Here is a 17,305-nt window from a genome sequence, read left to right on the forward strand (position 1 = left end):
CTATAGAGAGACATACTTATAATATATCCCCTCAATTTAGCCTTTAGTATTAGTACAGGGCTGGGAGAGGGAATCTACCACATGTCAATCAATAGCTGAGATTTGCATATGGACATAAAATTTCCAGAAAAAAATTTAGAAAAAAAAGCATTATGGCTTTAGTGTTGGGATAGAACAGAAATATAGAGAAAACTGAAACAGATTTAATATTTACTTTTTAAGCACTCTTACAAGAGTCACTTTGTTTTTTTCAGAATATAAAAGTTGAAAATGTTGATATACTCACGAAGTTGTCATATTTGATACATTTAGAATTGTGAAGGTCCAGGAAAAACAAAAAAATCAGGACAGGGAAAAAAAACCCTCTTCCTGTTCTTTTTTTTTTTTCGCGGTACGTGGGCCTCTCACTGTTGTGGCCTCTCCCGTTGTGGAGCACAGGCTCCGGACACGCAGGCTCAGTGGCCATGGCTCATGGGCCCAGCCGCTCCACGGCATGTGGGATCTTCCCGGACCGGGGCAAGAACCCGCCTCCTCTGCATCGGCAGGCAGACTCTCAACTACTCTCAACAGGAAGCCCCTCTCTTCCTGTTCTTAATTCTTTCCTGCCTCCCTTACAATATACAGTAGCTGATTATGGCGGACTTCGGTAACACCAGGCCTTGAGCAGTCTTAACATATACTAATGAGTAAAAAGGGGGGACAAAACAAATACTTTCAGTCCTGCTCGTTTCCCCTTCTCTTGGCTGACAGTGGTGAAAGTTACTGACCTTCCAACTATACTGAACACAATAATATGGCAAGCACAAACCAGAAATAAAGAAAATGCTTAGCACACTGAAATGTGCTTTGGAGCCAACTTTACCCAAATAGCCACTGTTGAATTGAAACAAAGCCCAGAAAATGTTTTTGGACTATTCATTATGAAATGCCTGTAGAACGTGCTGCAGAAGTTCCAAGGCCTGTCATATCTCAGCCGCCCAATAAACACTACATGGCGCTTTGCCAACTAGGGTAAAAGTAAACACCTGTGAAATAGTTAAAAAAAGAAACTGCCCTATGTGTCATCTAGTCAAAGGGAAAAAATGAATAAGCAAGGCTGCCTCCAACAAAAACCGTGTTATGAAATAAGTTCTTTATAAAATGTTGAAATTTTAAGTTAGAGGCCACAATATCTAGCATTACTAAAAGTCACATCAACCATACTTTGCCATAATCTCTATTTTCCTAAGAGAAAACAAACTAAAATATCACAAACCAGCTTAAATAATTGATTTGGTATACAGTATAAATATGTTCTAGTATAGTGTACATCATTTGATTTATACTATAATTCTTTGAAATATAAAATAATTCAAGTAGTAAAATCACATTTAAGTCAAATATAACTTTAATGAATTTTAAAAACTTTTAAAGAGTAAATTCTATTAATTAAAACTCAAATTGATTCTCCTATCAATCTTTAAACAATACAAAGTTTGTTTTACTCACCTCTCTAGCCACATTGCTTGTTTTCACTTCCTGTATAACTGTGCCGAAGATGATATAATCAACAACATCCTTTGGGACACTGGTCCGATGCAACAAACCCCTGCCAGCAGAAGTCCAAAGCAAAGAAACATTTCACACATTCAAGATAGTGCCATAGATCATCACATAAAGCACTACAGTTAACTTTGGTTAAAAGGTTAACTTTGGATTTAAGAGTAGAGACTGGATCTTTTCCTTAATTTGACAAGCATGTGGCGCCTTACCAAAGAAATTAAAGTCTAATTTAAAAAGTCAACCTCTGATGCTCAATTTAAATAGGAAGAATCATAAATAATTTGGAATATAATCTATAAAAGTTTTAAATCACTATGTTGTACCCCTGAAACTAACATAAGATTATAAATCAACTATACCCCAATAAAAAAATTAAAAAAAATAATTTGAAATAGGATAAAACAGATACATAAACCAAAGTTTTCAGTCAAAAATCAAAGAGGGAGCTTCCCTGGTGGTGCAGTGGTTAGGACTCTGAGCTCCCAATGCAGTGGGCCCGGGTTCGATCCCTGGTTAGGACACTAGATCCCACATGTGTGCTGCAACCAAGAGTTCGCATGCAACAACTAAGGAGCCCGCCTGCTGCAACTAAGACCTGGTGCAACCAAATAAATATTTTTAAAAAAAGAAGAAAAGAGAAACAAATAGAAAATTAAAGAGTAAAATCCCAGTTATGTTAAATTTGAAATATCAATATAAACACAATTTAAATAACGTATTTTTCTAGTTCTGATCACTGATAGAGACTAGAAGCAATAACACTCCAGTAGGAATGAGCACATCTTGAACTCAGACTTGGTTTCTAAATGCCATTTACTAGCAAAGGTATTAACTTTTCTTTTTAAATTAATTAATTAATTATTTTTGGTTGCATTGGGTCTCTGTTGCTGTGTGCGGGCTTTCTCTAGTTGCGGCGAGCAGGGGCTACTATTTGTTGCGGTGCGGAGGCTTCTCACTGAGGTGGCTTCTCTTGTTGCAGAGCACGGGCTCTAGGCGTGCGGGCTTCAGTAGTTGTGGCTCGCGGGCTCTAGAGCGCAGGCTCAGTAGCTGTGGCACACGAGCCTTGTTGCTCTGCAGCATGCGGGATCTTCCTGGACCAGTGCTCGAACTCGTGTCTCCTGCATTGGCAGGCGGATTCTTAACCACTGTGCCACCATGGAAGCCCTAAAGGTATTAACTTTTTAAAAAATGACTGAGGCCAGGTCTAAGGCAAGAAAAGTACAAAGTGAACCTCTCTGATCTTTTTTTGTGCCAAAAATAAGAAAGCACTCAAAGATTAATGGGACCATAGCAAAAACAGGAACAAGGGTGTACACATTTGACAAAATTCATAAAACTATATACTTAAAAATATGTGCATTTTATTGTATGCAAATTACACTCAAAAAACAATATTATACTAAAAAACAAAAGGGCCATAGAAGCCAACTTGAAGGAACTCCCACAGATAAACTATGGGATAATCTGAGCTTCAAAAAGAACAGTGACCAAGCTTGGCTTTAACACAATTAATAAATAAAAATTTATAAGTCCACATCACTTAAAAAAAAAAAAAAAGGAAAGCTGTTCTTTACAGAAAAATACCAACCAATAAATATAGGAGGAATAAAAGAATGATCAAAGTCATAATTTTGTAATCTCTAATGTAATAACTGTAATAATGTAATAACTGTAATGTAATACAGTTAACTGTATAACTGTATACATAACTGTATAACTGTATACATAACTGTAACTGTAATGTAATAACTGTAATAATCCAGGCAAAAATTGTCAATGAATGCTAAGATCATTTGGTCAAAGGTTGTTGGGGAACAAGATGTTTACATGGTGTTAAGATATCACTTTACAGGTGACTTACTAATTGCAAAGGAAAAAAATACACCTTTATAATCAAGAGATCTAGTGGTCTGATCACCATGACCGAGTGATTAGATTTAACATTACACATCATGCGCCTCTTAACATGATGCAATACCCATGCACTTGACCTATGAAGCATTCTTACCAAAAAATGTTTAACCTGAATCTAATCAAGCTTAGAGATCTAACTTCCAGTTTACAGGAAGTTCAGAGGAAAGTTAAATATTACTACAAAGAAACATCCAGAATGTGGGACATTCTACAGGCCAGCTGGCCTGGTCTTTTCAAAAAGTCACTCTCATGGCGGGTGAAGTGCAGGGACATCCTAAATTAAAAGAGACCAAAGAGACATGTTCATTTGTAATATGAACTTTGACCAGGTCCTGGTTTGGAAAAAAAAAAAAAATTAAAAGAAAGGGCATTCTTGGAACAAGTGTGGGGGATTTGACTATGAACTGGTTACTAGAAGTTATCATACAATCATTATCATCTTAGCTATGGTAATGGTATTGTGGATAACAGAGAAGGTCCTCATTCTTAGGAGTACTAGCTGAAGAATTTAAGGCTGAAGTATCAAGATGCCTGAAACAATGTCAAATGCTTCAAACCATATAGCTATAGAAAACATGGCAAAATAATAACACTTATTAATGCTAAGTGAGGGGTATTTAGGTGTTCACTTTCAATTTTATTGTACAGTTGACATCTTTTAAGACAGAAAGTTGAGGAAAAACCTGTAAATCTCCAGCCTGGGACCATAATCAGAAACAGCACCATTATCAGGAATGGGAAAGTAAGCTGGCTTCAGGGAAAAGATAATTTTTATTTTTTACATGCTGAGCTTGAGATACCTAAGAAAACAGGTCAAATTTAGAGATTTGGAAGTCCTCTACATAAAAAAATAAAGATTAAGTAGATGAGATTTTTAGGGAAAAGCATGCATACAAAGAAATGCAAAGTTCTAAGGACTAAAACTTACTAAATACCTTTAAAAACGAGATAGAAGAAAGGATCCAGTTTTTTAAGAAGTAGAAAAGAAACAGTCAGAAAATGGAAGGAAAACCGTAATGGCGTAACATGAAGTCAAAGGAAGACAGTTTCAAGTACAGCTGACAATGTCAAATGCTACAGAAGACAAAGTCATTGAGGTCTGAGAAAACATTGGTGCGTTTAGTGATACAGTCATTATTAAGAGAAGCTTCCAAAGTATAGTTACTGTAGAGCAATGGGAATGGAAGCAATTATGGGATTAAGGAGAATAAATGGATAGTAAGAAAAGAAAAGCAACTGCTGCTTTCATTCATTCTTAGAGGTTGGCAGGAAGAGAACAAACAGAACAAGATGGGCAAAAAGGTGCAAAGAAGGGTTTTTTCAAACTATGAAAGACCTGTAGCTGCTTAAAGACACAAAGGCAAAGCATCAATGAAAGATAATGCCTTACATGTTGACTCTCATCAAATTATTCTTCCATCTCAATCTCATGCAACCACATCTAATTTTACATTTTTATTTGGTTTGCACAGGAACCTTCAGGTCTCATTCTAGGCTTTTTTCTAGATAAATAACCACATCCCCATCCCACCAGGGATACCAAAATCTGAGGATGCTCATGTCCGTTAAATAAAATGGCAGAGTACAGTTGGTCCTCTGTATACACAGGTTCTGCATCTGTATTTGCATTATTTGTTCAGCTATCCTCGTACAGTATGAAGTTTCTAAGATAATCATCAAATATATGTATTGTATTTAGCCTGATCAATGTAGGACTAGCCTGATCAATCTAGCCCTACATTGTTTACAACCAGCAGCTAGCTACAGTACTCATCAAGGAATACTGTCATGCCAAGAAATAGTCACGCCTACAAAATAAAGGTCGCTGACATTCACCAGCTGCTTGAATTTGTGTAGCACATGTGGCTAAAATGAAGAATCAATGAATCCGGTAAAATCTACTGTTTTTTCTCACCACATAAAAGTTAACATATCTTAGATATGGAAATTCCATTAAACATGCTATTTCAAGTGTAAAAACTAGAGAGAAGTACTTTTAATGAAGTAAGAACTAAAATGAAACTGCATTTACTTACGAAAGCGCTGCTCTAGCCAAATCATGTGGCATCAGGTCTTTATATCTGGGGAAAGAAAATAATTTAAACCAAAAGCCTAGAGCTTTAATAAAAAATGTTTTTCATTCTGTTTGAAATACGTAAAGAAATAATCTAACATATGATGCTATAAATGCACTTAACATCATTCCAAATGAAGAAATAGTGTGACTTTGCTATTTGTCAGCCTTAAAAATCTGGCAAGCCTTGACTCCTTTTGAGCTGGCTAAGAAGCGAACAAGAATCTTGCCTACTGTCGTATTGTTCAGCATGACACATGTTAAATATTTAACATTTAATATTTTATTTAATAAAATATTTTTATTTAAACCCCACCTTTTAAGTTCTCCTTTATTTTATTTATCTTTATTTTTTTTGCAGTACGCGGGCCTCTCACTGTTGTGGCCTCTCCCGTTGCGGAGCACAGGCTCCGGACGCGCAGGCTCAGCGGCCATGGCTCACGGGCCCAGCCGCTCCGCGGCATGTGGGATCTTCCTGGACTGGGGCATGAACCCATGTCCCCTGCATCGGCAGGCGGACTCTCAACCACTGCCCTTTATTTTTAAGTCAAAGATTTAACCATTGGATTAAATAAGAATATTCATTCTTTAAATTCCTAAAAATTAAAACCTAAAAAATCCAAAAATGTTTTTATTTTTACTCTGAATCACAGAAGAATCATCAGTAGTTTTAAAAATCTTTCATAGGTAAAACCAGTTCCCTCAAATTTAGAGCAGAATAACTTGGGAAAAAGTTGTGTGTCAATTTTAAAATGTCTGAATCTATGAGTTCAATAATTATTTAGCATTTTACAATCTTTATTCTCATGCTCCTATACCCCTCTCTACCAGGATGCGTGATAGACTCCCAAATGTCACTGCTGCAGTGTACTCCTAGGAGTGCTTCCAAAGTGCTTTCTACCTGTAAGAAAAACTTGGTTTTTCAAATATCACTCAAGTTGAAAGCAAAGCTTCTTCAAATCAAACAGAAAAAGATCTTTTTCTACCTAGAAAATGATCTTCTATTATAGAAGACTCATTTGTCACCTCAATCATAAGATTAATAATATGACTTAACTATTTGTCTTCTTTATAAATTCTTCCTTCTATATTATTTTTTGGTCACTTTTGTTCTGTACATGAATATTACCTTAAAATTTTTATTCTTTCTTCTCTATTAATTATATTCTCTTACGTTACTCAATGCTCTTCTCTGTGTCACTAAATTACTCATGAACTTTATCTTCTTTCTCAATTAGGATCCTAAATTAAACTAGAACACAATAATAAAACACAACAAAAGGAATAAACCCTATGCTAATGTGAATATCTCAAACTTCACGCAAATACCAATTATCAAAGCAAATGTTTAAATAATGTAAGTATAGTTGAGTGTGTTTGTATTTTTTTTAACAGCTAGTAAAACAGTCGGAATCAAACTTCTACACAGTATACAAACAGCCCTTACAAAAAAATGGTCTTCCTAGCCAAGAACTTTTCTCTTGATGGAACTTTCTTTTCCTACCCTGTTACTGCTGAGTACAAGGAGGATCCCCTCTCATCACTTCTCTGCTGCTAAAGCTACAGATTCTTACTCTTACTGCTGTTGTGTCAGTACAGGAAAGTTATAATACTATATTGAGAGAAGAGGGTGAATGAAGAAACTTCACCAGCATTCACTTACATAAGAAAAATACTCTCTAGGTTCTAAACCATCGTTTAAAAATGAACGTTTATTGTTTGTGTACGTATGCGCGTGCACACGTACACACACACAGGTCTGTATCTTCCACAAACGGTGCCATTATACACACTGCTCTGAACCTTGCTTTTTACACCTAACATATCTTCAAGATCTTCCCATATTAGTACAGAAAGGTCTCGTTATTTTTAGCAGATGCCTGGCATTCCCTAGCAATATTTTTAAGTTAGTAACTGTTAGTTCAAAATACAAACAATAGAACAATCTAAACAGAATAGAACCAATGTTTCATTTAGTTTGCACCTAGTTCCCAAAGCCCATCGTCAACTTTTGGACAGCCTGGGCCTCACTTGGGGACGAAAAAGGAGGAGAAAAGTCTAGGGAGAATAGCAGTTTGGTTCTGGGGAACTTGGGGGCTGGTCTAGGATCATTCTTATTCCATTTATTTGGGGTTGTGCTGTACCAGGGTTTGGACCAGTCCATCAACTCCAATTCTGATAATTTCCAGGAAACCAAAGCCACAGACTAAAGGCCCTTCAGAATGCCCATGGGCCCACATCCTCCATATTCAAACTTCTGAAGAGGCACAGAAACAACGTACAGTACTTATCTTCAGATGAGGAAAGGATATCTCTGTTAGAAGCAAACTATCTGGTCCCACACTAGGTTTTTAAAATATGACTGGTTCAATCTAACACTACATGAGGCTTACTCAGCAGAATGGATAAAAAACAAATTTTGTCACATTATTTCACCACTGGCTTGACTTATTCTGTATTAATTTCATGAAAATGTTTTTCATATATTAGTCTACTAGCAATAGTATTACCTACTGGGTTACACTGACAAAGATCCCTTTTGAAAGTGCCTTAAAAAAAGGAATAAATAAAGTACATGGGGTGATGGATGTGTTAATTAACTCGACTGTGGTAATCATTTCACAATGTATATACATATATATATACAGTTTTTTAATATGTATATATATACATATATATATATACAGTTATTATTTGTTAACCACACCTCAATACAGCTGGAGAGAAAAAAGAAAAAGACAGAAAGAAAGAACATGTAGCAAAATCATTTCATACTTACGAAGTGCCTGACAGCAAAAATGGAGTGCGGACACCATCCACCACCACAATGTTCCTCAGGTTGGGTTTGGCTAAGGTTCGCTTCGATTTCGCCTGGACAGCTTTAAGAGAAAGTTCAAAGAACAATTAACTAAAATATATGAAGTCAGGGATTTCCCTAGCAGTCCAATGGTTAAGATTTCACCTTCCAATGCCGGGGGTGCGGGTTGGATCCCTGTCAGGGAGCTACGATCCCACATACCTCGGGGACAAAAAAACCACAAAAACATAAAACAGAAGCAGTATTGTAACAAATTCGATAAACACTTTAAAAATGGTCCACATCAAAAAAATCTTAAAAAAAAAAATATATATGAAGTCAAATGACTTTTTACATTTTTTTTTTTTTTTGCGGTACGCGAGCCTCTCACTGCTGTGGCCTCTCCCGTCGCGGAGCACAGGCTCCGGACGCGCAGGCCCAGCGACCACGGCTCACGGGCCCAGCCGCTCCGCGGCATGTGGGATCCTCCCGGACCGGGACACGAACCCGTGTCCCCTGCATTGGCAGGCGGACTCCCAACCACTACGCCACCGGGGAAGCCCACTTTTTACATTTTTAAAGACAGACATTCTAAGAAGAATTATATCATTCAATGCCAAGTTGCATTTGTCATTTACCAAACCACTTCAACTAAAAAAAAAAAAAAAGATTAAGAAATTAACTAGCATTTACAAATTTCCAAAAAATATTTAAATACAGAGATTATACCTAATGATAAGGTTGTTTATGCCATTAACAAATTGTTTCTTGGATTTTTTTTAATCAAATGTTTGACAATCTATTCCACTGAAAGCAATCAATTAAGCCTGCCCCTAATATTAGAAGTTACAATGACTGATATCGTTTAGTCTTCATATAGCTTAATATTCTTGCTTTTCTATGTAGAAATAAAGGCATTTGGTTGGTGACTACTGCCATTCTACAAAAACCCAGAATGCTTCCTGAATTCTGGCTCAATTTGTCTAGTTATTTTCTAACATCAAAAGAGCAACCTTGGGGCTTCCCTGGTGGCGCAGTGGTTAGGAATTCGCCTGCCAATGCAGGGGACATGGGTTCAAGCCCTGGCCCGGGAAGATCCCACATACCGCGAAGCAACTAAGCCCGTGCACCACAACTACTGAGCCCACACGCCTACAGCCCGCGAGCCGCAACTACTGAAGCCCGTGCTCTGCAATAAGAAGCCTGTGCACCGCAACGAAGAGTAGCCCCCGCTCGCCACAACTAGAGAAAGCCCGTGCGCAGCAACAAAGACCCAACGCAGCCAAAAATAAATATATAAAATAAATTTTAAAAAAAGAGAGCAACCTTTCTCTAATGTTTTAATTAAAAAATAAAACATGAACATATCCCGGTGGTTAAAAGAAGAGAAAGATAAACATAACTAAAATATGGAGAGTAAAACTAAAGTTCCCTCTTTATGTCCTCTGCTGCCATGTAATTGCCTTCCCAGAGGTAGATACTGCTAATTTGGTGTATATTCTTTACCACTTTTTTTCTTTTTATGCATGTACATGCACACACTTGTGTATTATGTTTACTTTTCTGACTTAACAATATAGCTGGAAGATCTCTGTGTTTGTGTATCTACATGTGTCTCATTCTTTTCTTATTGCCGTTAATGCTGAAATTCATCTCCTATCACCATTCCTTCATTACCAGAGATAGAGAAAAATCCTAAAGAATTGGTAATAAAATTTTAACAATCACCTTACCACACCCACTTATGTCATAGAGAGCTACTTATGATAAATATCGACAACCAACTTTAAGAAAATAGTAGTGAAAGCTAAGAGTCATGATAAAATGGGGTACAAAGATTCTCCTCGCAGCTCTAATTGGTTGGTGAAGGAGATACAGGCACGTGGAGATTATCAAGGAGACTGTAGCAAAAACAAGCCTGTAGTGCTAATGGCCAAAATAAAGGCAGTATCATTGTGAATGGAAAGGAAGGGACCAATACAAGAGATTTTATAAAGGAAGACTATGTATTTTGGTGACCAATCAGATATGGAAAGAAAGGAAAACAGGATTATAAAGGAAGCTTAGAGACTAAGAAAACCTAGTTATTCTACACAGAGTAAGAACTGGTTTTGGAAGAAAAGTGACCTCAATTTTAAACATGCTAACTTTGAGGTGATGGAGAGACACCCAGGTGGATATGTACATTTGACAGAGAGCTAGAAATGCAAAACTAAAGCTCCAAAGAGAAGTGAGGTGTAGCTGGGAGAGCCATGATATATATGCATTTTAGAATACAGAAGAGGCAGATGCCCCCTTGGTCTTGCCTGCCACTCCCTTACGTTGTACTCAATAAATCTCGCTTTCTACCCTCACTTCTGGCTTGGTAAATTCTTTCACCACCCATGTTGCCAGCCCCATTGCCACACTCTGTGGGCATTTTGATGGCCAGTACAGGGACCAGACCACTCTCTCCTCTCTCTGCCTTTTCTGATCCGGCTTCCAACAGGTAGCGATCGGCCTGCTGACTCAGGGCAAATGGCCACGTCTGCTCCTTGGTGGGACCCAAAGGCCTCCAGGACGAGACTCCAACTTGCTCTCGCTCTAAGGGGTACATTCTGGAAATGGTCTTTTCTCCTCTTCAACACTGCCGATGGTCTGAGGTCCCTGGAGACCGGGGGACTGCGTATCCTGGCCAAGGCAACTCTTCAGCGGACCTAAAACCCAGTCCCATACCGACCAACCGTCCCTGCCTAACCGGGTGGCAATGTCCTTTGGCCCTAGCCTTGGTACTCCTCACTTCCAACGCCTGGTGCAGTCGGCAGCAGCGGCTTGGCGAATCCAGGCATGCTGTGAGATTCCCCTTCTCTTTCCATCCTCCCTTGAGGACCGTCCATCCTGATCCACCAACATTTCCAGGTACTTCAAGTGAGTCACTAAAAAAACGATTTCATTCCATCAAGCTACAAATGGTGACAAGACAAGGATTCCAACCACTAGAATCAATATAGTTGACTACTCTTGAACAGGCCTCCCCAAATTTCTATTCACACACTATCCCACAGCCCCAGAGCTGATCAGCAAAGCCAACTGGGACCCCACATCGCCCCTTCTCAGCAGAAGTAGCATGAGATGATATTGTCACCCAGATGTCAGTGATTTGACTTTGCTGATCTGTTGGGGGGAAATGTGGAGCTTAACAATACAACAGCCATCTTAGGCTGGGGAGGTCCTTTCAAGATAAGACAATCACACCCTCCCCCAATGGAAATTACCAACGGTCGCAAGCAGTTGGTATACCAGGAAGATTGAGCTATGACATACGTAGCCCTAACCACCATAAGGGTAGAACATTAATCCAAGCGTGACCAAAAGGGACCAAAATGAAGCCCAGTTTCTCTTCCCCCAGGGAAGACCCCCTCTTGGTCTCGCCCGCTGCTCCCTTGCAGTGTACTCAATAAATCTCGCTTTCTACCCTCAAAAAAAAAAACAAAAAACAAACAAACAAAAAAAACAGAAGAAAAGTAGAGACATATTTTGCAGTGCCTGCTCACCCATAGCCCCCTCTAAATGGAGCTGCCCTGCTTAGAGTCCCTGCAAAGGGGCAATCATAGACGTCATGTCCCTAAGCCCACACCCAAAGCTGGTTAGATTCAGGGTGGGTACTACCTGACTACCTGAAGTCAATCCATAGAGTGGCCAACCAGTAACCCACGTCATCTACCTACGAGTGATAATCTGCATCTGATTCTCTCTCACAGGAATCTAAGCAAAGCATGGAGAAAAATACCAATTAGTTGAAGCTGAAAAAATGCCATGAGGAAGAACCAGGGTGATAATAAACTGAAATTATTTTTAAGTCAGAGTTATGGGGCAGCAAGAACCCTGAGCGAGCAAAGAAGCCAGCAAGAGGAGTGAAGAAGAATATATATAAAGAGAAGCAGGAAGGCCAGGAAAGTGACACACCATGTGGCCATGACTGAGACAAAGTGGCTGCCCCTAGAGCTGCTTGGTTCCTAATACCTCCCTAGCTGTAGTACTCAAGCCCTCTTCTCCTTAACTTGAGTGGGCCCCTTACTCACAATAAAGGACACTTGGTTTTGTGATCTCCCCACATTTAGAGGGCAGAGAGAAAATGTGGGACAGAGGGTAAACTTGAGAGGTGGTAGGAGACTGAGGAGAAAACAGTACATGAAAGCAAAGGCAGGAGAGTATCAAGGAGCAGAGGATGGTCAAATATTTCAACACTCAAGGAGAATGAGGACTGAAAAAAGGCCGCTAAGTCTGAAGATCTGCAGATTACTTGTCACTGACCTTGGAGAGAATAAAGTGATGCGAGGAAAAGTCAGATGACATACCATCACATCATTCCACTTTTTAAGAACTGACCGCATGTTCCTTTTACACACTTTCAGATAAAATTCAAATTCCTAACTCTTCCAACAAATTCCTTGCTTTACCTGGTTCCAACTGAATGATCCAAAAACATTCTCCACCACTTCTCAACATGTAGCAAGATGAGCAAGCCCCCAGTGCCTCACAGCCTTGACTTCATTGCACACCCCTTGCCTTCATTCATATACCCTCCCATCTGAGTGGCTCCTTTCTGTCCATCTAATCCTTACCTACCCTTAAGGCCTAGTTCACATTCCACCTCCTAAATAAAGCCTTCCCTGATAACTACAGCCACCTGTAGTTCCTGCCTCTTAACTTCTAGGGCAACCTATGGGGCAAAAATTGGCCAAACAATTTAGCATATTATAAAGTAATTAAAGTAATACTGGAAGTCACATTTAAAAATAATATTCATTATATATTGAACAGTCATCCAAAGGACTCTAATTCTGTTTCATGTGAACACTGGCTCCTAATCACATCAGAATTTTCTCAAAGGCTCTTTTTTATATATTCCACAGTGCAATGCGCACTCAGTAGCAATGTAGTATAAGAATCTGAATAGGGGGTTAAAATATCTGGGTGCTAGTCCCTGCTCTGCCAAAAATTTCTTATTTGCAAATATGGGAGCTAGATTAGATGACCTCAAGCACTCCTCCCAACTCCAAACCTAGTATTCTATGGCTGACATATACATTCTGTATTTCACATACATAATTAAAATCAAAGCAGAGGGCTTCCCTGGTGGCGCAGTGGTTAAGAATCCGCCTGCCAATGGAGGGGACACAGGTTCGATTCCTAGCCCAGGAAGATTCCACATGCCACGGAGGAACTAAGCCCATGTGCCACAACTACTGGGCCTGTGCTTAGAGCCCGTGAGCCATAACTACTGAGCCCGCATTCCACAACTACTGAAGCCCATGTGCCTAGAGCCTGTGCTCCGCAACGAGAAGCCACCAGAATGAGAAGCCCGCGCGCCGCAATGAAGAGTAGCCCCCCCTCGCCGCATCCAGAGAAAAGCCCACGCACAGCAACGAAGACCCAATGCAGCCAAAAAAAAAAAAAAAAAATCAGGGCTTCCCTGGTGGCACAGTGATTAAGAATCCACCCGTCAATGCAGGGTACACGGGTTCAAGCCCTGGTCCAGGAAGATCCCACATGCCGCGGAGCAACTAAGCCTGTGTGCCACAACTACTGAGCCTGCACTCTAGAGCCCACAAGCCACAACTACTGAGCCCACGTGCCACAATTACTGAAGCCCGTGTGCCTAGAGCCCGTGCTCCGCAACGAGAAGCCACTGCAATGAGAAGCCCACGCACCACAACGAAGAGGAGTCCCTGCTCACCGCAACTAGAGAAAGTCCGCGCACAGTAACGAAGATCCAACGCAGCCAAAAATAAATAAATAAATAAATAAATAAACAAAAAAACCTTTCATTTAAAAAAAAATCAATCAAAGCAGAGAGATGACATGCCATATAGTATACCATTGTTTTATATATATGTATGTCTGTGGATATAGATATATAGATAAACAGATGGTCCTTGACTTTCCATGGTTCAACTTATGAATTTTTAACTTTAGGATGGTGCAAAAGCAATACACATTCAGTAGAAACCATACTTTGAATTCTGAATTTTCATTTTTTTCCCAGGCTAGCAGTAAGTGGTATGATACTCTCTCATGATGCTGGGCAGCAGTGAGCCATAGCTCCCAGTCAGTCACACAATCACAGGGGTAAACGACCAATACACTTACAACCATTCTATACTCATACAACCATTCTGTTTTTCACTTTCAGTACAATATGCAATAAATTACATGATATTCAATACTTTATTATAAAATAGGCCTGTGTTAGATGATTTTGCCCAACGTGTTCTGAGCACGTTTAAGGTAGGCTAGGCTAAGCTATGATGTTTGGTAGATTAGATGTACTAAATGCATTTCTGACTTACAATATATTCTTTTTTTTTTTAACAAACTTATTCATTTATTTATTTATTTTTGGCTGCATTGGGTCTTCATTGCTGAGCATGGGCGTTTCTCTAGTTGTGACAAGTGGGGGCTACTCTTTGTTGTGGTGCGCAGGCTTCTCATTGCAGTGGCTTCTCTTGTTGCAGAGCACAGGTTCTAGGTGCATGGGCTTCAGTAGTTGTGGCACACGGGCTCAGTAGTTGTGGTTTGCGGGCTCTAGAGCACAGGCTCAGTAGTTGTGGCGCACAGGTTTAGTTGCTCCGCGGCAGGTGGGATCTTCCCAGACCAAGGACCAAACCCATGTCCCCTGCATTGGCAGGCGGATTCTTAACCACTGTGCCACCAGGGAAGTCCTGACTTACAATATTTTCAACTTATGATGGATTTGTCAGGATGTAACCCTATTGTAAGTCAAGGAAGATGCATAGTATATACAGCCATCAAATAAGTCAAAATTTCCATCAGACACATTTCCAGTCAACCTGATGACTGGAAACATCAATAAACCTGTACCCCTCTATTCTAATTCCTTCATCCTAACAGCACCGTCAAGCATATTCACATGCAATTCACATGCAATCCAAGAGGAATTAGTTACAAAATTACTGCAACCTAAAACCTGTTCAGCATGGGTACATTCCCACTCCCTCCCCTCAAATCAGCTGGTTACGTTCCTTTGTCTTATCATGTGCCCCCTTGCACCACTATCACCATCAACGTTAACAGAAATCGCTAGGACAGTGTTAGACACCAGGGACTCTAAAAGTCTTAAGTCTCAGAAGGGCTCACAACATAGTTGGGGAGACAGAAACACAAAACACTTTAAGAGCAATATGAAATAGAATACTCTATGTGCCACAAAAATGCCTTCCCTCTGTTGGTATGCAATGTGACCTTCTTCTGGTTGGCAAAGAATCAGATCTGTCTGACTGCAAAGTCCTGGGTGAACATTAGAATTAGGGAAAAGGTGAAATGAGATAGAAAGGAATTATTCTTTGTGAGCCTATACAAATCTATATTCTAATTAGAATTTAGAGGCCACAGAAAATATATTTGTTACATGGCAACGTGAAACTTTTCTAGGTGAGATTAGGCAACAGACCCCTGCTAATATACTTATGTAAAACAATATAAAAATATCATCTTGTACATATATATATATATATATATTTTTTTTTTTTTGGCCGAGCCACGTGATATGCGGGATCTTAATTCCCCAACCAGAGATCGAACCCATACCCCCTGCAGTGGAAGCACAGAGTCCTAACCACTGGACCTCCAGGGAATTCCTACCTTGTACTTATATTGAGTTTACAGTTTTCAAAGTGCTATGAAATATCTTCATAACTACTTGAGGTTAACAAGACTAAAATTATTATTCTTTTTTAGATAAAGAAACTAAAGCACAGGGAAGTAAAGTGATCGGTTCAAGGCCAAACTGCCCAGAAAGAAGTAGAACTGGAACAGAGCAGAGGTCTTCTGAATCCTAGTAAGACGCTTTTTCTATTAAGCTATTATTCAAGTAGAAACACCATAATAAAACCAAAATCAGAAGTCATAGTCAATACAGGACCCAGGCAAGGAGAACCTGTCTGGGGATTTTTAGCGCTGGACAGTGAAGATACATACCTACAGTAGGTTCTGCAAAAGTATGTATTCAACAGTGAAGAAGTCTTTACCAAGGGTCTAAAAGACCATATAAAATCAACAAATTTCCTTCCTTTTTCATTTCATACTGACTGAACAACCTTCCGTTATTAACTGGTTCCACAGTCACACCTATTTCATGCACACATCCTCTTGCACATGGACTAAGAGGATATTCATTAACAGAGAAGCCTGTCACTGAAAGTTTGAAAAGTTACCTTTTGGCTCCACAGCAGTCTCCAGAGTGTTTGTACGCTAATCATCTCTAGGACTGACAGCCAGTAGCTGATTAAACTGACCAGTAAGGTTCATGGAACCTGCGTGACTCCATCAGGCTCCATATCCCAGAAAGCAGCCTCCTGTCAACATCCTCGATCCCACCCTACACCATGTACTGTTGTTACTGATTGGTCCTATATTGTTTTAATTTAAAGGCAACAGTGATGTTCATGTTGCTCAACAAAAGGGAGAGTTAGCAAACTAGTTTTGGTTTTTATTCAAAATTCACAAATTTAGATTCTAGAATCTAACTTCTAAATCAGACTTTTTTTTCTTTCTTTCTTTTTTTTACAAATTACTGTACCTGCGGCAGCTCGTAACTGGGAGGAACAGCTCAGAGGTCTCATAGCTGGAAGACAAAATAAAGTGTTTACAAAAAGCAGTACAATTCCATGTCTGTGCAAGATGCTTACACAACCAAATCTAATCTTAAAAAGAAAGAAATGAAACTTACAAAATCTGAGGGTCCATTGTGATGTACTGGGAAGATATTTTAAAGTGTAAGTCAAGAGGGAAGTCATTCTTAAATCTAAAAAGAGAAGAACAAAAAGACTTTCTGGGTTATTTGAACAATTTGTAGCTTAGAGTGTAGTCTATGATCTCTGATATCTCATCCATGACTACTATAAAATACTTTAAAATTTACTCTATTACCAACTACCCTTCCTCTAATAATATAATAGCTACACTGACATAGTATA

At 39.3% G+C, this 17,305-nt stretch overlaps 1 protein-coding gene across 2 annotated transcripts in view; it reads right to left on the reverse strand.

Moving 5' to 3' along the window:
- HADHB (hydroxyacyl-CoA dehydrogenase trifunctional multienzyme complex subunit beta) overlaps positions 1–17,305 on the reverse strand; it is a 36,273-nt gene that overhangs the window by 13,151 nt on the left and 5,817 nt on the right. For both annotated transcript variants that reach the window (XM_030858200.3, XM_030858199.3), the window contains exons 2-6: positions 17,059–17,133; positions 16,909–16,953; positions 8,310–8,409; positions 5,493–5,537; positions 1,489–1,588 (exon numbers count right to left, since the gene is read on the reverse strand). In XM_030858200.3, coding sequence (XP_030714060.2) covers positions 1,489–1,588; positions 5,493–5,537; positions 8,310–8,409; positions 16,909–16,953; positions 17,059–17,125 — 357 coding nt within the window. In that variant the 5' untranslated portion in view covers positions 17,126–17,133. The remainder of the gene's footprint in view (positions 1–1,488; positions 1,589–5,492; positions 5,538–8,309; positions 8,410–16,908; positions 16,954–17,058; positions 17,134–17,305) is intronic.

Source organism: Globicephala melas, chromosome 12 (assembly GCF_963455315.2).
Source record: "Globicephala melas chromosome 12, mGloMel1.2, whole genome shotgun sequence".
Lineage (NCBI taxonomy): Eukaryota > Metazoa > Chordata > Mammalia > Artiodactyla > Delphinidae > Globicephala > Globicephala melas.